The sequence below is a fragment of the Saccostrea echinata genome, unplaced genomic scaffold (genome assembly GCF_033153115.1).
Source record: "Saccostrea echinata isolate AGI-Se365-2 ecotype Australia unplaced genomic scaffold, CSIRO_AGI_Sech_v1 ptg000034l, whole genome shotgun sequence".
NCBI lineage: Eukaryota > Metazoa > Mollusca > Bivalvia > Ostreida > Ostreidae > Saccostrea > Saccostrea echinata.
In genome coordinates, this window is record NW_026889783.1 from 1618462 (window position 1) to 1642641 (window position 24180).

The 24180-nt window shown below is 33.5% G+C and overlaps 3 protein-coding genes across 4 annotated transcripts in view; all 3 read left to right on the top strand.

Moving 5' to 3' along the window:
• The window catches only part of LOC133199523 (ubiquitin-conjugating enzyme E2 D2B-like), a 236971-nt gene that overhangs the window by 66563 nt on the left and 146228 nt on the right, over positions 1-24180 (top strand). The gene's annotated exons all lie outside the window — the stretch shown is intronic.
• Positions 1-24180, top strand: part of LOC133199513 (cGMP-dependent protein kinase 1-like) — a 43716-nt gene that overhangs the window by 5797 nt on the left and 13739 nt on the right. The window contains exons 1-4 of one of the 2 annotated variants that reach the window (XM_061335323.1): positions 9115-9828; positions 11551-11717; positions 18427-18540; positions 20435-20540. In XM_061335323.1, the coding sequence (XP_061191307.1) occupies positions 9503-9828; positions 11551-11717; positions 18427-18540; positions 20435-20540 (713 nt within the window). In that variant the 5' untranslated portion in view covers positions 9115-9502. Of the gene's footprint in view, positions 1-9114; positions 9829-11550; positions 11718-18426; positions 18541-20434; positions 20541-24180 lie in introns of those variants that run through there. The other variant, XM_061335322.1, reaches the window with a different exon arrangement.
• LOC133199515 (uncharacterized) lies at positions 4691-5029 on the top strand. Its single transcript, XM_061335324.1, has one exon. It carries the CDS (start codon positions 4700-4702, stop codon positions 5000-5002), a length of 303 nt encoding a protein of 100 aa, XP_061191308.1. The 5' UTR covers positions 4691-4699; the 3' UTR covers positions 5003-5029.

The following is a 24180-nucleotide window of genomic DNA, read 5'->3' on the forward strand; positions in this document are numbered from 1 at the left end:
CATAGGGGAATTTCGTAAAAAAGGTACGTGATACACGACAGAATTGTCAATGAATTATGAAAAATAACTGTTGTGTAACTGAAATAAAAGCAGTCATCATGACCAGTAGGTTTGAGGTATAGAAGATGTGATAAAGGACTCAAGTATGGCCTCTGATGTCATGTTGCCAACTCTACTATGCATTCTTTTGTTCATATCCTTAGCTTGTCAATCATATATCATAATTTCCATAAATAGTAATGTAAATATGTCACAAAAATGTATGGTCTCTTAACTTGTAACAGCATGCATTTATTTTGTTAACGATAAAGCTATCAACTTCTCAGTGAAATTCTGTCTAATATAAATATTTAAGAAGAACTGATATTTTACACTTTAAGCTTTGAAAGTGAAGAGATAATCTAGTTTTGTAAAAAGTGCATCTCTGTTAATTTTTGTAGCCGCATGACGTCTTGAGGCAAACATAAAAGCCAGTCATATATCGATAGTATCAGCAAAAACGAATGATACAGGGACACATTGTAATAGTGTCATATATCAAAACATTCTTATAGTATCAGCTAAAACGAATGATACATAGTGTCATATATCAAAACATTCTTATAGTATCACCTAAAAGCTGATACACAGACACATTGTAATAGTGTCATTATATCAAAACATTCTTATAGTATCACCAAAAAACTAAGACACATTGTAATAGTGTTATAAATCAAAACTTCTTATAGTATCATCTAAAAACTTATACACAGACACATTGTAATAGTGTCATATATCAAAACATTCTTAAAGTATCACCTAAAACGAATGATACATGGACACATTGTAATAGTGTCATATACAAAAACATTCTTATCACCTAAAAAGGGACACATTGTAATTGTGTCATATATCAAAACATTCTTATAATATTAGCAAAAACGAATGATACAGGGACACATTGTAATAGTGTCATATATCAAAACATTCTTATAGTATCAGCTAAAACGAATGATACATAGTGTCATATATCAAAACATTCTTATAGTATACCTAAAAGCAGATACACAGACCCATTGTAATAGTGTCATTATATCAAAACATTCTTATAGTATCACCAAAAAACTTATACACAGACACATTGTAATAGTGTCATATATCAAAAGATTCTTAAAGTATCACCTAAAACGAATGATACATGGACACGTTGTAATAGTGTCATATACAAAAACATTCTTATCACCTAAAAAGGGACACATTGTAATTGTGTCATATATCAAAACATTCTTATAATATTAGCAAAAACGAATGATACATGAACACATTGTAATAGTATTATATATCAAAACATTCTTATAGCATCACCTTAAACGAATGATACATGGACACATTGTAATAGTATACACCTATTTACTGGCTATGAGGACAATAGCAAGTTTATCGTTCCCCAAGACAGCAACTATTTCCCGAGGCGCAGCCGAGGGAAATAGTTGCTGTCGAGGGGAACGATAAACTTGCTATTGTCCGAATAGTCAGTAAATAAGTGTTTTATTATACCGAAGCAGTCTTTACTTGTGTTACATCACAATCTGTATAAAACCAGAAGAGTTCCGAGATGAAAAGCGAGGGAAACAGAATGCTGCCGGTGAATAGTTTAATGACTATTTCACCATGGGCAAATAGCACAAAAACTATTCCACGGTAGGGGCTGTTTGGAAAAAATAGCATGTTTATTCGTAATATTTTTATATAGAAAAAATTCACAGAGGTATAATAATATTATATATCAAAGCATTCTTATAGTATCAGCTTAAACGAATGATACATGGACACATTGTAATAGTATTATATATCAAAACATTCTTGCAGTATCATTTCAATAGTTCCATTAATAATCAGTTACATACCAAAAAATTATAGCGCCACTTCGAACAAAAAATATTCCAACACACATTCTTGTAGTACCATGTAAAACGAATTGTACACAAACTCATTTTAATAATGGCATTTAAAACAGATACATGTATACACCAAAATATTCTTAAATAAAGTATTTGCATTTAAAACATTCTTATAGTATCAGCTAAAATAAATGGTATACGCGATTACATTCTTATTATAGTGTCACTAAAAAAAATACTAGTATATCAAAACATTCTTAACGAATAATTTAGAAAATGTTTTAGAAGCGCTACTAACAATGATATACCACAACATTCTCATAGTACATGTGCTACTTAAAACCAATAATATATCAAAACGCAATCTTCAGGTGCAACTATAGCAAGTACTTTACAAAGACATTTTAATAGTGCCACTCGAAACTAAGGATAATACATGTATACCAAAACATATTCTCAGTGCCATCAAAATGAATAATTCAACGAAAACATTATAATGGTGCCACTTGAAACATTCTTACGGTGCCACTTAAAATGTTTATAGGAAGATATTTTAACAGTACCACTTGAAACTAATAATATACATAAACATGTACTAAACATTCTTATAGTGCCACCGTAAACTAATAAGTTACGAGTGCCTTTTTATATACAAATAATGTACTAAAACATTTTTACGGTGCCACTGAAAATCAATAATATACTTAAGTACGCTTAAAGTGCCACTTCAAACGATTAATATGAAATAACATTCTTATGGTGCCACTTAAAACTAATAATTTACCAAAACTTCTTCCTGTGCTACCAAAACGAATAACTTACGAATTCATTGCAACGGTGCAATAACATACCAAAGCATTCGTACAGTGTCGCAATAAATGAAGGAGATGGGTATGGATTCTGATAGTCTTATTGACTCATTTAAGATGCATAACATTCTTATAGTGCCATTAAAATGATTAACATACACATTCTAATGGTGCCTTTTAAAATGAATTAATATTATATACACCTGTTTTCTAGCTATGAGGACAGTAGCAAGTTTGTTGTCCCCCGTGACTGCTACTATTTCCCGAGGCGCAGCCTTGGGAAATAGTTGCTATCGAGGGGGACAGTAAACCTGCTACCATCCGAATTTTTAGCACTTAATTTGTGCAAAGCACGATCTGAATAAAGACAGAAAGTTCCGATCGAGATGAAACGCGAGGGAAATCGAACGCTGCCAGTGAATTTCATCAAAAGCAAAATACAAAATGTAGCAAAATAAGCTATTTCACGCTAGAGACTGTTTAGAAAAAAGGCAGGTTAATTCGTCATATTTTTTATGCATAAAAAATACGCAGAGGTATAATAAACCAAAATATTCTTACAGTGCTACCTAAACGAATAAGATACCATACAAGACATTCAAATAATGTCACATAAGCTCATTATTATTGTAAAGAGACTTTTAAGAAGTATCACTAAAATGTACTTTTTAACTAGAGCTCCTAGTGGAACATCTACCACCAATGGTAAAACAGATGATAAAGAAGAATACACCCCTTTGACATGTGTATATTATACATTTGTATAATGACTTCGTATTTCACGATTCATTTCCATGCGTTGTCTCTGTTCCAGGACTATGCTCGCCTCCAGCTTTTGACATGAATACTTCTTTGATATCAGTTTGTAATAAACTGCCTGCATGTTCCTCGGCTTATTCGGATGTAGATATACCGTGTACCTCTTTGGACACAAGTTCTTGTTTGTATGAAGTGTTTCTTAAGTTTGGTGCTGAATTTTAGTTTATTACTAGTGGATTATACAATGTTAATAAACAGCTAAATTGGCCGACTCACCTGGAACGAATCGAATGGTATTTGTTTGCGTGGAAACATTCCAAGCTGCCTTAATTGAAACAAAATCTTTGACGAGTTTTAACCTTATTATCTGATATGATGTACAACTAATGGTTGTGGAGTAGAATTATGGTAATTTCCTTTGATCTCCTTACGTATTTTAATCTTTTTCCAGCTAAGAAAATTATTTGTAGATCGAATCAATTACTTGTAGCATAAAAGAGTCGAATTTCAGCAATTTTACATCTTCAGTTTCCAAACAATGATAATTACAACCAGACGAAAGTATTTGACAGACAATATAAAGATAACTTTTTTTTCCGGAGAAAAACTCACCTTAAATTAAAATCACACTGATTTGTGACGTTTTATCTTACATCTATTTTTCTTCTATAAAGTCGGAGATGAAGTAGCTTTTTTTTGTTTCGACAGCAGTAGAGATTGTTTGTTACTAATTTATGATGATAAACGAACAATGCTTTGGTAGATGGCTATCGTAGAAGTTCCATGTTGTGGTGTCAGAATTGCTACCAGAACACGAGCTTACAATGAATGGCTTCTGTGACGTCACCAACGATTGGTTTCTCTGTGGAAAAATGGCGTCTTCATGATATACTTTGCGTGGACATTAGATTGTCCTTATTGCATCAATAATGAAGACAAAAGACCGGGCAATGAGGAATGTACAGTTGGAAGAACTGGCAAAATTTGTTAAGAAAGTCTTTTAGCCACTTGACGAATTAGAGAAAGTCCATTAAATTCTGGTACGGATATATCACAGCAGGAAAAACGTGTTTGGATAGCTTATCTGTTATAATCAAAGATGAAACTAAATGAAGACGGCAAGGAAGTATGCTTTAAAAAGGTTTATGACTTATAGTGAGAGTTTGACATTTTACAGATAAAAATATTATCAATTTCGAATTAGAACAACAACCAAAAATTGCTTGCAATACTGAATGAAAACCGGACGAGATGGGAACTCTTCGAGATCTCCAGTTGGCACTTAGGAATAAAATCGAGGAATTAAACCAGAGAGACAAATTAATAGACGAACTGGAAGCAGAGCTTGACGAAAAGGACCAGCTTATCGAGAAACTTAAAATGGAACTGGAAAAATGTAAGGCAGTGTTAAATTCTGCTGTTGTGAAACCGACACAGGAAAATGGAACTTTGTATAAAGAGCGAAACAAACGATGTGCGATTTCTGCGGAACCCTCACAGTACGGTGTCAATGTTCGAACCCCGTTGAAGAGGGTCGACAAACCAGAGTCGTAAGTAAGAACAGCATGGTTTTTCGCAAGGTTGGGGACAGTTTGATAGAGTTATATACAAAAGATGTACCTGGAAATTCAGTGATCACAACCTCTTTATTAATTTTATATTAGGTTTGCATAATGTATAAGTTTTGATAATGCTTCTAAACTCATAATTTATGTGTCTATGAAGCAAGTTAATTTCGCGTTCCTGTTCAGGTTACAATAATATCTTGCAGTTTGATCCTAATCATTACAGTAAACGTCTTGAAAAATGTATAATTTTCAGTTATGTAACATTCGTTTGGAATTGCTTAGCTTTCTCTTTTTCTGTTATGCTTGATCAGTGTGTTCTGTCTTTGCCGACGGACTTTTTTGATTTTCTCGCAGAATTTTGTCAAATTTTCCAGCAGCAATGTGTTAACATGGGTAGTGGCACAAAGGTATGGGATGCTGCAGAATCAAGATCATTAATACTGACAACAATGCATGTTTCTGTAAATCTCGTCTTTTTTGAAAAGACATGATATGAGGAGTACATCTTGACATGTACGTAAAGACATCAGCTATAATTTCTGGTACACAAAAGGCAGACACCACCCAAAATACAATGATGTGAGCAGCGGAAAGGAAAAAACTTTAACGCAAATCTAACAATTAATTTTGCCAAAAAAAAAAAACAAACCAAAAAAAAAAAAAAAAACAAACAAACTGATTGATTGATAGTATGTTGTTTTACGTCCCATTCGAAAATTTTTCACCCATATAGAGACGTCACCATATATCGGTGAAGGGCTTCAAATTAAGACCTATTCTCGGCACTCTCGGTCTTTGAGCAGTGAGGGTTCTTTATCGTGCCAACGCCTACCAAGACACGGGACCTCGGGTTTTAAGATCTCATCCGAAAGACCCGTGACTTTCACTCCTAATGCCGAGCGCTTTGCGAAGTGGCGAAGGACCAGTCACTACCTATTTTTACGTCTTAGGTTTGACGAGAATCAAACCCGGGCCTCCCGATCACGAAGCGAACACCCTATGGTGGTAGTAGTGGTGGGGTTGGGATGGAAGAATGTTTTGGGAAAGGAGGGGGGCGAGGTCATGCAGGCCTTCAAACATTTGTGTGGAAGGCAGTTTTGTCTCTATTTTTGTAAGGGATCCATTTTAAAAGGTTATTTCCTCTTTATTTTACTTAAAATTATGCTCAACCAACGATGCTGAAAATTATAAGGTGAGGGAGAGGGTTCTATGACCGTCTATCCCCGCTGCATCTCTCTATAACTACGAATATTGTTTGATTATTATTTTAACAATGTCAGATTACTGATTTTTTTCTCTTCCAGAAAGTAGGGGAAGGGTTATACATGTATACATTGAACAGTGAACACAGATATGAAGTTAAGACACCCCTTTCTGGGAAACTTCTGTTCAACAGCTGCAAAGAACTAAAACGTAGGGTTATTGTAAAAACAAGGCTATTTAGATTGTATTTATCAAGATTCCGCCTATATATACAAATGTACTGTTTTTTAAAAAGAAAAATCGGAAAGTTTCGATCCTGAAATTCACCCCACTCTATCATATTACTAAATATTTTTTGCAAACAGCCTCAGGAGCAGCTGATTTTGGTTGATTTGGAAATTCTGGTTAGGATAAGCCGCAGGTGCTTTTGGACATGAGCCCCATCCCATCCTCCTTAGTATATACACACTTTTTAAAATACATTTTTGTTTCTGGATCATTTATTTATCTAACACATTAATAATATATTCAATATGATAAAAAAAAAAAATAAAATTAACAAAAAAATTGTATTAAAACATCATGCTCATAGCCTCATAAAATATGATACCGCCGCTATGATTTTTTAAAATAAAACTTTATTCTACCTTGTGAGCATAAGCGTAGTGCAAAGAAATAAATTTCTACATTTCATGAGTTGACAAATCGCAAGTCTACCAATACAATGTTGTTCATTGATCAATATAGTTTTGCACAGAACAGTTAAAATAAACAAGTTGCTATAACGTACAATTTACTATTTACATAATTGAGCTTTACATGTATTTAAGAAATTACAGAGTTGAACCCTTTGGCTTTCCATAATTTCCAGACTAGCGTGCCATCTAGTGTTAATTCAGATTATGACTGTTCTTTATTGCACGTCATCTAGCGTCATTTCAGTTAGCGACTATTGGTTTTGAATCGGTGATCGTTCGTTTTGTAACGGAGTCTGTTGATTTTACAAATGGGTCTGTTAATTTAATTTTAAGCTGTTTGTCTTGTTTTTCAGTATGTTTTTGAAATTTTTTTTGTTCCTTTTGCTTTAATGTCTTTTTTTTTTTACCCTTTCCGCCGCCCATACAATGATTCTGGCTCTCAGTTCATGAAGAAATTTTGTTGAATATTTTATATTTCTAGCATACACTAAGATAATACTTCATAAGCCCTCTAACACAGACAAACACGAGAACATGATACTCAAAGAGAAGACCTTTCAAAGACCGCAAATAACGCCTATTCTTATGTATTTAAATTAAATTTTAGGCAATGTATCTTCATTAAAAAAATCTTAAATAATGTTGAGTGCAGCTGTAAATAATGACGATTATTTTAACAGCGTCAATGATACGTTTTTTTATTCTAATGTGTGGGGAAAATACGTCTAAATCACAAAGATATCGTCTGACTTAACATTCAGATTAATTATTACACTGGGAAGCGAAAAGAAAATATAAAATACTGATATGTTGTCTGAAGCAGAAATTTTTAATTTCATTCATGAAAAAGAACGGGTGATACAAACAGCAAAAACATTTGATAATTAATTTTCAAGTCATCGATGTGCCTTTGTTACCAACTGGAATCAGGGGTAGAGAATTCTCGCTAAATGTTCCGTGTCTGACAAGAAAAAAAGTCGTGTAAACCTTGTCTAATGATTTGGAAATCTTTTTTTACCCCGTGTCTACACAGAAAACAAGTTTTCAGACAAGGACGGTAACGTTATCAGGGTTTACAGATTCTACAGGGGTTATTAAGTACACATTCCTGCTACTGCGGCAGATACAGCAAACGTAATAAATAAGAAAAGTACGAAAATCCAAGTGAAAATCATTCACCAGAACACTTAATGTTGATTTTTTGTCCTCCATGCGGCTTTTTCTCCAGATAATGGAGCTCCTTTTGTAGGATCGTACCTCCACAGTTCAGGGTGCGAGGAAATCTCAATACACGTGCTACATCTTATCTTACTTGGAATTTTATGTTTTACCTCAGTCTCTAGAGAAGTGTCGACATAAAGTTAAGGTTTCTAAAAACATTTCCACGTGATACGGTATAAGATTGGAACATTCAGTTGAAAGAAAACATAGAAATATTTGAATTTGTGTTAAGATAAGCCAACATTATCAATATTGAGATGTTTATTTATCCGTTAGTTTTTCTTCCCTGTCTTCATGCATACATGCAGAATGTTCATAAAACTCTCTGTGTGATCAGAGACTTCAGTCTATGAGTAACGTTCTTCACGTGTATACTAAATTAATTAATGGCAACTCTTGAATGGCGTTCGCTCATCTTGAAGGGTAAATAAAACAAACTTCCTTTTCTTGAATCCTGGTAGTTTGAACAAGAATTTCAACATGCCCTAACACCAGCAATCAGAGACACCGAGGAGAGAAGAGATCAAAAGCACTTCATTATAAAGCATTGGTCTTTGCACAGGAGTATAGGAGGTCTAATAGTGAGCCCTCGGAATTACAGGGCAGGTAGAGCGGATTTCCTCACTAGAACTCTAGCAGGTGCTTCATCTGCTCGTCTCTCAAATTTGAAAAAAAATGGAATGTTTTTTGGCATAGCTTTTGTGAAATCGGAACCAGAATTCGTCTTGAGCCATAAAGCTACAGAACAAAGCAGACCTTTGGAGTTGCTTTGATTGATTAATTATTGGAATTGATGGGAACAGATACAGGTAATTAGTTGATAATTGTCGAGAGACATTTGTGTAAATATTACGTGAACAGTACAGCTGAGACTGAGACGAAAACTTTAAACGTAAGGCTTTTGTGTCAATGGAATTTAGCAGACTTGTCAGTTCCAGAAGTAGCCAATAGCAGAAGCCCATGTGATAATTGTCAGCAGTTTATTATCCTGTGTTCTTTTGTTGCGAAATGATGTAAACTTTATACCAGATCGATTGTCTTTTCTGATGGATGTATACCTATGTCTGAAAGGTTTCTTGTCTTACCTGTGAATTGCTTCCGGAAGTAAGGGAACATCTTCACCACTGAGAACGTTGTGACGGGGTTCAGGCACGATAGCGGGCCGATAAGCCTTATCAAATGTTTGTAAACCCGTGCCCGCTCCTCAGAATTAACTTCATCAAGACCAAACACTTGCACAACAGATTATCCTTTAATCATTTGTGAAATTCATTATCTACTGAGGTGTTTTGATGGACTTACAGGAAGTTACTTACGGAATTAACACGTATTGACTCTTGTTACGATAAGAATTAAAATCATGCATGGATTCTGAGAACGAAATGGGTACTCTTCGTGATCTGCAGTTATCACTCAGCGAGAAAATCCAAGAGCTGCGTCAACGGGACGAGCTCATTGACGAGCTTGAATCTGAGCTTGACGATAAAGATGACTTAATTAAGAAGTTACAAAATGAGTTGGATAAGTACAGATCTATTCTAAAACCTGCCTCCACAGTTGTCCAACCCGCCAAAAAAAGGCTAGCACAGTCAAGGGACCGTATCAAAAGGACAGCGATATCGGCGGAATCTCCAAACTGTAGTACGGTTTTAGCGTCACGTAAAACGGTTAAGGTACCGAAATCTAATGCGTAAGTATACACTGCTTGCCTACTTTGGCTAAAAAGTACCAAATTTTATTTTCAAGTGAAAAAATGAGGGCAGTCAAGAATTGGTTACAGTGTTTGTATATCATGCCATATCATGCCTTATTTGGTGAGCGAAATATAAGTAAAACGCAAGCGATTTCTCTCTTGTTTTAGAAATAACGAATACGTAAATGTACATACGCACGCGAACAACAGAACTTTTATGGCATTGGTCAGAAGGGATTCTAAGGAAAATGTCAGCGATTTGAAATGGCATGCACACTTTAACAAACAGATAGAGATGACTTTTAAAGAAAACTGGAAAAAAAAAAAACAAGAAAATACTTAGACTTTTTACCGCACAAAAAGTTTGACGTTTAAAGTATGTTTATTTAGGTGCCATCTTCCCAAACCAGACATTCCGGTTCAGAAAAAGATAAAATTTTGTAGTGTTTTTATCGTAAATGATAAATCGTGTTGGTCAGCATTCTGATAACTGCTAAATAAACCTGTGGAATAAACCGTCTCATTGATACAAACCTCACTGCAGGATGCCTCAATCTTCCCTCTTATCAGAGGTCTGCAGTTTGAGATACAAATGATTTATTTTCAAAATCACCACATAAAACACAACTGCTAACAATAGAATTTATCACCTAATCATAACCAAGAAAACCCACTCTTTTTCAAGAATCTAAGCGTTATATCTTATGTTGTGCCATCTTTTCTGCATTGAATGCAGATGATGTGGCTTGTGCAATTTTTAAACTTCTTCAGAAGTCTTGGAATATTGCTGCATCAAGGACCGGTGCTCGTGAAATTCTGACTCATTAGTTCGTACAGTTCCATGCAACCAATTAAAAATGAGTGTCTCATTATTTAAAAAAAAACTTCATAATTATGTTTAACATACATTTCAAAGCATATACTCACACGTAAATACATTGCTTATGTACATGTATACCAATAAACCTATAGAAAGTAAACATTTGATATGAATACATGATATTGTAAAGTAAGCTGCAGAAACTAGAAAGCCTAGTATGATATGAGGACAATGAACACTATATTTAGTGTCAATCCTGAAATGTCAATATTAAAAGCATTTCATTCTAAGTTTTTGGGCGGATGACAGAATATTTTAACCTTAAGATGAAATATAGTTTATGGCATAGACTTGCCCAATTTGTACCAAACCTGTGTTAAACCTGTGTTAAATGTTTGTAAATTACTCTGATCTTTGTAATTTTTGAATTTTATATAATCTATGGTTTTACATCAAAAGTATAAATTTGCAAAAACATTGAAAATACACGTATAAAGGAAAGAATCTAACAGAAATTTTCAATAGTGTTATGTATTTAAAGAAACCTATATGATACATTAATAGCAATGATTTCGTTACACCCATGTTTGCAGTTGTTCGGCATGTTGTTATAAAAGTTATCTTTGGTAGATAACAGAGAAAGTGTTTTTAAAATATTGTTTATGAATTATAGGTTAAATTAAAGTTAACTGGTACATAACAATATCTATAGACATTTATAAAATTATCATCAGTTGAGTGTATATCTGGATCGCCCATTGGTAGATAATTAATGTGAAAAGTACACCTTGTATCAAAATGTAAACTTTAGATTTCTTCTCTTTAAAATATTAGCTGTTTCAATCTTGCTGAAAATGGTCTGCTAGTATTTTATATATTTCTGTGGGTTATCTTTGCAGTTCCCGAGAGCTAATACGACAAGCTATCCTTGACAATGACTTCATGAAGAATCTAGACATGGGGCAGATTCGGGAGATCGTGGACTGCATGTACCCCGTGGAGTACACCAAAGACAGTCTGATCATCAAAGAAGGAGATGTGGGTTCTCTCGTCTACGTCATGGAAGGTAACGTAACACATGACAAATACCGAGTGGCGGAAAAAAAGAAAAGGGGGTGGGGTGGGCTGGCGCATACGCTTATACACATAATTGATGTCACTCTCACAAACACTTTTCTAACAAGCATTGTGAAAGTATTGCATAAGCAATACTAGTCACCTACCGGCAAGTGTAATCTTGTTCCCTTTAAAAATTGAAAATGCCGTAATTCCGTCAAATATCATTGTAGCAGAACAAAATGCAAAACTTTGATCTGTAACTCATCAAAGTAGACTCACATGCCAAAAATCAGCTCAGTATCTGCAAGCTTTTAGAAAAAAAGTGCGGAAAACTAAGTGGGACAGATTGACAGAGACAGACAGACAGACAGACAGACAGACGGATGGACAGACGAGGAGGAAACCTTTAGTCCCCTCCGGTTTCACAGGTAGGAGACTAATAAGATTAACAGCCTTTACAATAAAATCTAAAGTGTATACCGTATGAACCGAGGTCTCGTGTTGCAGTAGGTGCTGGCACGAAAAAGATCCCTCATTGAGTATAGATCTAAAATTTGCAGCCCTCCACCGGCAAGTGATGGCGTCTCAATATGAGTGAAAAATTCTCCATAGGGACGTTAAACAAACAAAAAACAATCCTAACTTTAGACTTACTAAGATGATAATTCTGTCTATTTTGATCGTTGAGGTTAGATTTAAGCATATTCTTGGTGTGACGCAGGTGTTAAATTGAAATAATTTTTTGGTCGAAAGGGCTTTCAGGTATTAAACTTTAGAAAAATTGATTGCCCTGAAACAGCTACAAGCCTATATGTTATATGATACTCCTGCTAAAATGGGAGCATCATTAATTTTGTATTTTATTAAGATTTATCTAGAAAAGAGATTGCTATTTTTTCATCAGGTGATTCGTAAGAATCTTCGATTATTTTGATACAAGATCTCATTGAACGATTTAATAATGTTCTGGGAGACGTCACATCAGAAAAAAGGATTTCATTATTAAATAAGGTCAAGCTATGGGTTAGAGGTAGTCAGTACACTATATGAGACACATATACAGGTACATCAAAGAACACAATAAAGGGTATTAGATACCTCAAACAGGACTATAAAATATCAGCTTTACTTCGGCTCAGGAAACCAGTACACAGCGATTTTAATATTTTACAAGTTTTTGCTTATCTGTGTAAAACTCATGTTCTTTGGAATGTGAAAGCCTAACTCTAAAATCGCCCACTTCAGGGTCACGGGTTATCATATTATTTATATACATTTATTGATCTGTGCATGATTCTAGACTTTTGTTAGCCTAACGACAAAATTTCTCGGTCACTGTTTTTAAATAACCAGAAATAAATGTTAAGTTTAGGAAAAGTTACTCCAATTGATGTGCTCAGAGTTTGGTGATATTTTTACGATTCATGTTTTGTTTATAGCTGATATTGAACACGCGCGGTTTCCGCCAGGGAGTTTAGAATTTGAAAAACTTGAATGTGTATTCCTCTTGTCTATAGTATGAAATAACGCATTATCTTATTTAATCTACCGAAAAGTTGAACGATTTCAGTTTTCCAAACATCGCACTTGTTTACATCTCCAGATAACTTGCTCAAACAGGGTAATTGAAAAGCCAAAGGGGATGTAATTTCATTCACCGCGCGGAATGACGGGAAACATGCGCCGGAGAAAGCAAAGCTATTGTGCGTCTGTTCTCGCCGCGCTTGTTTCTAGTTTTCCGGATGATCTGTTGAAGAAATACTTTATAAATAGTAAATTAACATGGATCGTTTTTACATACCACTGATTACGCTATATCATACAATTATGTATGTTCTCCCGACGTTTTTTCAATGGCACAGAGTAGGGTGTAAAGAACAGCTGGGAAAAGTATTTTTCAAATTGCTGTAAGACCTATTTTGCCAAAGGTCAATTTTGATTTTAAGAAAATATGGCTCCTACAGGAATATCCAATGATAGACACCCTGGTTTAACATTCATTGCCAGAATGCTTATAAGAATTACGCATCTACATGAGCATTTGGCTGACTTTGAAATTGATATGAAGTTGCAGACTAAGTTAGAAGATTTTGGTGTAATTTGCCTTTGATGATAAGTTCCCTTCCTAGATGTTAAGTACCAGGCATTATTACAGCTGTATAGTCCTGCCACACGTGAGTCTTGTCAATGTCACAACTAATAAAAACTAAGCGCCGTCTTCACACTTATCACAGTCAGGAGTCTTATCTACGGAGTCTTCAAAGTAGACACACTTATTTGTATTAACCCAAGTATTCCTACAGATTCTTTTGTGAATGTTTCCTATAACAAAACTAGTACTTAAATTTCCTGAGTCTTTTGATTATAGGCACTACTAATTGTCTACTTCGCTGACCGTACAGAAAAAAAGAATTATGTCTGATCCTTAAAGGTTAACAATTGTATAGTAGTGTAGCTCAAACTTTTTTGAGAATCATGTACCTGAAGAAAAAGACAATGTGTAAGTTAAAAGTGTTGAAGATTTTTGAATTCTCAAAATTATGGGAAGTGGTTTGTACTAAAAAAAATACACTGAACAGGGTCAATAATAAAAACTAGAAACCGCTGTTGCAAGTTATAGCACATGCCATCCCTGATACCAACAGTACAACATTGAAACAGAGTAAGCAAATACTATTGTAAATTTTTGCAAAAATTCAATTAAAAAAATAATTACTCATTTTTATTTCTATGGCAATGGTTGTAATGTTGAAAATTTTTAATTTTGATAGCAAAACTTAACTTTATGACCATTTTTTTTTAAATTCAATAAGATTGTCCAAGCCATCTTCGAGGTGGAACAGTGACAATACGTCGTCCCCACAGGCACTAGACTTTTCTGATAGAAAATAACTCCCAACTTAATAAATAACGAAGAGTGTCCGTGGTCGCCCATGCTTTGTCCGGGGTCATATAATTAGACATAACAATCTAAAACCTATGATAAATGTAAATACAAAAGTAGATGTAATAAATGTAAATACGAAAGTAGATATAATAAATGTAAATACGAAACTTGATATAATAAATGTAAATACGAAAGTAAATATAATAAATGCACATACAAAATTAGATATAAATGTTAATACAAAAGCAGAAATAATAAATGTAAATACTTAAGTTGGTATAATAAATGTAAATACAAATGTAGATATAATAAACATAAATACAAAAGTAGATATAATAAATGTTAATACGAAAGTAGATATAATAAATGTAAATACGAAACTTGATATAATAAATGTAAATACGAAAGTAAATATAATAAATGCACATACAAAATTAGATATAAATGTTAATACAAAAGCAGAAATAATAAATGTAAATACTTAAGTTGGTATAATAAATGTAAATACAAATGTAGATATAATAAACATAAATACAAAAGTAGATATAATAAATGTTAATACGAAAGTAAATATTTTTTTACAGATTTTACTATGTAATGTATACTTTGTTAATTTTTCATTTGAAATAAAAATCCCTGCAACTGCAAACTGTTTTAACGATGTTTTTACAATGTTTTACAGTAGTGTTGTAAATTAAACAACAATGTTTATATTCATAGATATCAAATCAATCTGCATTCAACATGAAGATTGTGAATATTGCAAGAGAAAATTCCAGTTTATTCAAAACATGATCGGTTTGGAATAAACACTCTTAAAGGATTGCAAATAACATTTTAAACCTTAAGAGCCATGCGGACCCCCATCTTTACACGTTTTACTAGCCCACATTGATATTTTGGGGCCCAGATTTCCTCTCCACTTTGTTAGAAATTCTCAATCTTTTTGTATTTTAATCTCTGAGAAGTATACTTTGCTGTCCACAATCTTTCATTTCCCTGATGATTTTGACACCATAAATGCTATTGCATGATTTTTTTTGGTTATATTTTTCTTAATTTCAAGATTATGGGAAATTATATCGCAAAATTATGGGAGAATTCAGGGTCTAGAAAACATTTTGTAGGTAGGAAACTATGAAAATGAAAGTGCATTTAATTGTAGAATCAAAACATGGTCAGCTTCTGGAAAAGTTGATAAAATTCTTACTCGCCTTGTGGGCGATTACATCTTCAAGAATTGTTTCCCCACAGAAAAAATTGCTAGCACTTGCTAGTGGACGAGTGGTTATTTTCAACCCTGTTAAGACTTAAATAAACGTGTATAGTAGTTTATTAATGCTATTCTTAAGTTGCTTAGAAACAAAATAAATACACAAGTGAAGTGCGTCAATCATTGGGTTGTGAGAACATTGCATTGACATTTGTTGACATGATGTTGTCTGTGATCGAAGTCGAATGGAACAGAAGTGTTCCAAATGAAAATACATGCAGATTTTATAATACCGTGGGTATGATTTTTTAATAAAAAGTTTATTCTACGTTATTTTTGTTAGATTTTCCATATGAAATACATTGAAAATATGTGATAGAAGAATAACTTATGAAAGAAGACAAAGAAAATTATCCTTGGACCCAAGGTGTTATATGGGGGGGGGGGGGGTCCTGTCCACAAGCACCTGTGATTTGCGTTTTTGTTAAATTCCTAATAGAGGTTGTGAATAATGCACGGTTGACACAAAGGGCAGAACTAGACGCTTGCTTGGTTATCAGGGACGCAAAAACATAACAATATAATATATGCATGTAAAATATTTCAGGTCTTTATAGGGTTCTATGCAATTGTTACTTAAATTCTCATCATTTTCTATATTGTTTAGACACCCACGGTTAATTTAAACAATGTTTTATTATGTCATATACATAATAAGAGTGACAGTAGACACACAACCTAAGCCTTCTCCATAGAACAATTATATTCTGAGCTGTTTGATACTTGTCATGTTTAGGCGTAACATTAATTTTTTTTTGAATTCAAGATTGTTTTGGGAATCAGCTGTATGAAGAAGGAAATTAACCAAAGATTTTTCCCCTACAATTGAAAAAAATTATTTTGGAAAACACCGATTTTTAAAGGCTAAATTGAATAATATATTTTGATTATTTTCAGTTCAAATTCACGTAATTCATTTTTAAAAATACTATTGTAAAATCGTATTTTCTATGTCTTTAATGGTCAAATGAATGAGTCACTTAAATTTCACAATCATGCAGAGCTGATTTATTTGGGATATTGGCATTTTTATCATCCGTTAATTGTTTCTCATGATGAGCTCGGGATCGGTAACTTTCGGATCAATTACTTCGTTACACGATTTTGTCAAAAATGTTCTCACATAAAGTACTGTCTTTTATAAAATAAAGAGAAAAAATTATGAAAACATATATTTTATCATGAAAGAAATTTTTAGGGTGGGTGTGGTGTACATTCTTAAAATAAACACGTACCCTTATGTTAGCGTACTCACATTAATCAGGAAATATAAGGCACAAGTGAACATTAATCAGGAAATATAAGGCACAAGTGAACATTAATCAAGGATTATAAGGCACAAGTGACATTAATCAGGAAATATAAGGCACAAGTGAACATTAATCAGGGATTATATAAGGCACAAGTGAACATTAATCAGGAAATATAAGGCACAAGTGAACATTAATCAGGGATTATATAAGGCACAAGTGAACATTAATCAGGGATTATATAAGGCACAAGTGAACATTAATCAGGGATTATATAAGGCACAAGTGAACATTAATCAGGAAATATAAGGCACAAGTGAACATTAATCAGGAAATATAACGCACAAGTGAACATTCATCGGGGATTATAAGGCATAATCCTCAATTAGCATCACAAGAATTATGTATTATTTTTTCTTAATAGATTTAGGAGGTCTTAAAGCTTTCAAAGGATTGTGGCAAGGGAGCAAAAATATGACTCTCGGCATTAATACATGTATGTACATTAATTTACAGGAAAGACATTTATTTTTAGAGAATTGATTGGTATGTAATACGTGCCTATTGAATTGTTTAGGCACTGATTTTAAATTTGTATTTAATTTTACGACATAAAGATGTTCTTTTGATTCTTTCTTAATCGCATTAATTAATGTTTTGAAGAAAAGATGAAAAGTTTGAAGAATGACGTTGCTGGAATATCACCAAATAAATGGATATAAACACGTGACTCTGAACTGTAGGCACTTAACTGTCAGCGACCGAATATTTTGTCGTTTACAGAACATGTCCATCGTCATTCTAAGTGTACAAATTTTAACAGGGCTGATCAATCAAAGAATTACATCATGCTAATGCACTAAAAATAAATAAAACGCACTTACAGACCACACCCCCGCTACTATAAATAATTAAATCATACAGGTGATGTTGACCTTTGTACCTAAGTCTGGGGGTGGGATAGGCTACCACAACATCAGAGACAATGCAGCTACATGATAAATAAGTCATGGAAGGATGCACTCCCTCAAAGTAGGAAGTGACACATAATTCACACAGAGAAAGACCGTATATAACAACGACTTCGTGATTTCTTTTTACTCACACAAAACACGAAAGATTTACTAATTATAATTCTTTGTTGTGGTGGTTGTCAGATATTTTTGATGGGCAACTCTAAACAAAGAACCGTCACTCTGAGAGGAGATGTTATTTTTTTAAAGCTGAAATTTATATAATGCATCAAAGATTAGCAGAAAAATCCCTTTGAGCATGTGTTATTGTTTTAATTTTATTTTTTTATTAGAGGGTAAAGTGGAAGTGACAAAAGATGGACAGAAATTATGTACGATGGGGCCCGCCAAGGTATTTGGGGAACTGGCCATACTCTACAACTGTACCAGAACCGCGAGTGTCAAAGGTAATTATCAGAAAAAACAATCATCAAAGAGTTTTTGTCCAAGAGAATCAGCGTTTAAATGCAAGGAAATCTTGATAATTCACTTCCTATAACTCTTTTTGACTTAAAAAGGAATTGGAGGAGTTAAAAGAACTTCGTAAAGTGCACATATATTTTATCATGAAAGAAACTTCTATACAGCTATCTTGAACATATCAGAACTCTCGACATCTTGAACATATCAGAACTGTGGACAACAGAATAACAGAGGCATGTTCAAATTGAAAAGACGTGATTGACTTTAAATTGCTTTGAAATGACACTGTTCAAGTTTATTAAAGAAAAGATAAAGTTTCCAAGTAGATGTGATATGTTTACACTGCTATCGATACAGAGTGATAAAGCGTATTGCACTCCTACCGTATACAGCCAGAATAGCGAGATAGGTAATGCACACTACGCTACTACAGTTATAGCAGAAATAGCGGGAAAGCACATTGCACTATCCGTTCTAGCAAGATACGTTATGCACACTAAGCTGCTACCGTTACAGCGAGAACATTTAATACACTACTACCCCGTTATAGTAAGATAGGTAATGCACACTACGCTTCTACCGTTAAAGCGAAAAAGCATTCAAAGCACATTACTACCCAGTTATAGCGAGAAAGCACATTACAATGTACCCTGTTATAGCAAGAGTGCTACAGCTAGATCGATAATGCACATTACTCTTCTACTGTTATATAGCGAGAGAGCTTATGTACATTACATCCCTTCTGTTATAAAGAGACACAATATGCAAAAAGAATCCTACCCCGTTATAGCAAAAGGGGTTATCAACGTTGCATTTACATGTAACTACGGTAATAGTAAGAAAGGTTATGTATATAACATCACTAAGCTGTTAAAGCGAGACAAGTTCTGCACATTATACACTTATCCTTTATAGCGAAAGAGGATATGAACGTTACATAGCTTAAGTTATAACGAGAAATATCACTAGCCTGTTTTTGCGAGACACGTTATACACACCACTTCCCCTTTCTAGCTAGACAGGTTATGCTCCCTAAACCGATAAGGAAAACCCATTATACTGTATATTGCATTTTGAAATGGCTATCAATAGGGAAAAATGGTTTGCAGTGGTACTGTCAATAGCAAGACGGATTATAAACTAAATTCTCCTTTAAAACAAATGATTTTCCCGAACAAAATATTATTACAATGCACACATTTTAAGCATACCTAAATGCGGGGCAGAATTTGACAGAAAATGTCTTCATAAAGGAATAATAGCCATTTATTCTAGTAAGAGTTATCCCTCTTATCACAGGGTTAGTGAACGTTGACACCTCCAGGATTGTTGAGAGATGATGGACAGTTCTATTGATATAGTAAACAAACAATATCAAACAGTTTACGATACTATGTACCATAATGATGCAGATTACTTTGCTGCTGTTTAAAAAAAGTACATTTAATAAATAATTACTTTATGAAATATCTCTATCATTATAGCAAATAGAGCAATAGTTCACTAGAATGCTTTCACAGTAAAGAGTTTTTCCAACTAGATAAAGGAAAGAGTTTTTTCACAATGCGACTCAGGTATGCTATCGCTGTTCGGTTTGTCCATCTTCGTACGTCGTGCAATGTCCCCCGTGCTTCAGAAGCTCAGTAAATAATACTATATTTATTATACACATATCGTCTCAAGCCACGGTTTGGAGTCCGCATATAGCTCTCTCCTACCCGTGGCCAGAATGGGAGAGGATCATTCATGTTGGCCGTGGTTTGCGACGATGTTATACACATAGCATCCAGAATTCATGTACATGTATTAATAAAAAAAAAGAAACATTTACATAGACAATGAAGTATAAAACATAGTTTTATATCTTGTCAATTTCAGCCCTGGTGAACTGTAAGCTATGGGCGATAGACCGGCCATGTTTCCAGAGTATAATGATGAGAACAGGGCTAATGAGACACGAGGAGCATATGGAGTTCCTAAGGAGGTCAGTCTCCCTAAACAGCATTAAAATATCAACAGAGCCACCCTAAGTCACATTTCCTATCATCATTAAATATCCGTCTATGTTTATAAAATACAAAACTCCTACAAGATTTGGAGTGAAATTATTATACTTCGCATAAAAATACTTTATTCATGATTTTTTTTATTTCTGAGCCAAACTTCGGCGTTTATGCATAAAATTATCACGCAAGCCAATCGATTGATCATCGTCATGAAACCAAAAAATCTGACAGTTATTCCTTATATTTACATGTTCTTGATTCTGCAAATTCCCGTGCTAATAGTCCCGCTTCTGTCTCTATTTGTCCCGCTCCGCACGTGATTTTTTTTCACCACGCCTATCGATGAACCAGTAGATTTATGTAGAAATAAAGTATTTTTACTATTTGAAATTTTATCTTGGACAAAGACATTGGAAATGTAAATATAGTGATGTAAATGACTCTGTGATAATTATAAAATTCAAAACCTGAGACTCATGGGAAAAAAGAAGAAATTAAGTTAAATAAAAAAAACCCGTTGGCGACGTATTTGGGAACAAAGCAAAAAAGCATGTTCAGAACCACTTTTGCAGAAATTTGTATTTCATTATGAAATAGAAGTATTCGTGTCGAATTGAAAGCGAATTTTCTCGAGAGTCATAGTTCAACATTTACTTTCAGGAGTATTCCATGTTGTAGATTAGAGTTATCTTTCTTTGTTCTTCAAAATTGAATGCTGCGGTGCCAGCTACATGTAGTTAAGAATGGTTAACTTTTAAATTTTTATTCCCCTTACATTTTGGGGGAAAACGCTATTGACAATTAATTGCCATACAAGACATATATTAAATAATTAAACGTTCTATATTTGTTGTGTAGGAAATCCGTTATGTCTTGCACAGCAGAGTTATTCATTGAAAATATAGAGGAAAAAATGCAAATTAAAAAATCATCAAACGAAACAGGAATATTTCTCTGATTTATATGTAAAGTTGTGATAGTGGATATTATGCAAAGATGCATCCAATATTTATATGAGACCAACAAATATATCAACTACCATGCAACCTACCACCACATACATGTATTTGAATATCAATCAAATTTAAATATTAGTTTATTCTATAGAGTGATTATTACTTTTTTTGAGTTATTTATTTTCTTTCTCCATAAGTTTCTTTTTTCTATGAATATGAAAAAATAATGAGAAAAAAATTAAACTTTGATTTTAGCAACAGTGACGTATTCTATATTTGATCACGAGCCTCATGTCATAAAATCATAGAGTGATTGTTTCAGTAGATCTTGAGTATCTGCTAGTTAGCTGACTCAACATTTATATCATGTATAACGATGTGTAACGTTTGATGTCGATATGGAATGTGTATGTCTGTAAAATAAAATCACGAAATCAGCTGGAACACAAGATGATGATGCCAAGACAGTGTCTAAACGTAAACAACTTGTACAAAACAAAGGACGACTTAATGAATTATATACCGGCAAAACTTAATAAACGCATGCATCTTCATTCATAGAATATTAGTTCCAACAGTGGGGTTTGCTTTGGAGCTGTTTTAATATATAGCCTACGTCATGCATGTGTTCGATTTTCGGAAACCTCTAACAATATAGTTATTTAATTATAAAAATGAATTATTTTCCTTTGTTATCCTGATGTTTGAATTATTATGCTGGCATTTCAACCGAATTTTTCAAAATCGGTAATCTGGTTGGCCTACATATGAAACACAAACTCATTCTTTCCTGATTTTTAGAGGGTGTGTTCAAGGTCTTCAAAACGATTATTTTTAATGACTGAAGACAAGCTTAAATGTGTTATATTATTTTGTATTGTCACACGAACAATGAAAACAAGCTAAGTGAATTCAATGTAATCATCTTTGAGATGTCATCCGTATATGTAAGATAGATAATTTTCTATGATTAGACACACGCTTTGTTGTACCATCCTACTGTGTCGACTACATATAAAGTTTATCAAACCATAGTAACCTACATGTATATCGAACAATCTACAGTTTATTTCTTCGTATCTCACAAAACAGTGACCTCTGGTTTCCTTAACAGAAAACCCCCCAGTTCCCCGTAGATTATACATTATATCTCCAGATATCTGGTTTTTTGGGGCCTGGTCGGGGATAGCTGGTCTCGATTTAGATCTTATGAATATCGTTTATCATTCATTTATCACTATAAGCAGAAAACATAAATACATTTTATTTTTAGTTTTGATAAGCAGTGGAAAGTTTAAAAGTAAACCTTGAAGTTAATTCTTGCCAATTTTTCAAAGAAAATTGATTTTCGCTGTTCATTATGTTTGAATGGCTTGAAAATTAAGGAAAATTTTGTACTATGCTTTAAGATGCATTCTATATTTACTCTTGTCAAATAAACACGAATTATTTTAAGTTCAAAATGATGCTAATGAATCGGTAAAAAAGGTTTTAGGTTAATCCTCTAGGAATGTAATTGAGTATGCACGCAGTATAGAGGTGTATTTTGTCACTTTTCTAGAATTTCAGTAATTTAAGTTATTTATGTTACTACTTATTCTGTCTAAATCAATAATAAATATACAGTCGAACCTCGTTATATAGAACTCGATGGGACCGAGAAAAACTTCGAGATATCCGAGGGTTCGAGGGTAAATTACTTAAGAAATATGAGGTTAGGACTTCTAATCGCCTGGACATATCCATGGTATTCGAGATATCCCATGTTCGAGATACCAAAGTTCATCTGTGTATATATATATATATATATATATATATATATATATATATATATATATATATATATATATATATATATATATAATTTATATCTTCATTTCAAAACACTTTTGCAGAGAATCAAATTCTTAGAGCACAGTTCAACGATGCCAGATATACATGTAGCAACGTGATACATCTGTTTTCTACTGTTTTCTGAATTGAATGAAACTACAGGGGTCTTTTTTTTTTGGTGCCTATATCACCGGCTTATTCTACATCATTTTACCTCAATTTTCTCAACAACCTCACTCTGAAGTTTCCCCTTTTTCCCAAGAAGATGCAAATTATGAGATAATTTACTTATTTTCATTAATTTAAGTTTAGGAAGGTAGTAGGGTATTCATTTAAGAGTTGTTTTAGTGCCGTTTGACATGAGAAGTGCCTGACTCAAATAAATGAGATTCACACCCGTATGAAGGCGATGTAGGAAAGAGCATTTGGCAGAAAGATAATTTCACGATAGAAGGATATTTGCCTCGTGTTTTTGGTTGTTTATCATACTTACAACGGAAATCGCTTGAATAAATAAATATAGATTTGATCAAAGGATTTCAGGCACGATTTGATGAAGGTCATTACATTGGGTTCGCTATTATTTGTAACCTTGTAATAATGCGATTATAAAATACAATTTATACGAGTTTATAAAAAGAAAGCACAACAAGGTGATGACAGTTACTATAGTATTCGCTAAATACTGACGTCATTATGGATAATCCTGTTAGATCTTAACAAGAAACATGCATTTCTCATAAAAATCTTAATAAAATATGAAATCAATTTAGAAAGATTCGGCATATGCCAAAAGGCAACATTTTGGTTTGATTTTTATCACGTTATT

Excerpts from the sequence above, each read along its gene's own strand:
- LOC133199515 (XM_061335324.1), top strand. The coding sequence starts at position 4,700 with ATGGGAACTCTTCGAGATCTCCAGTTGGCACTTAGGAATAAAATCGAG.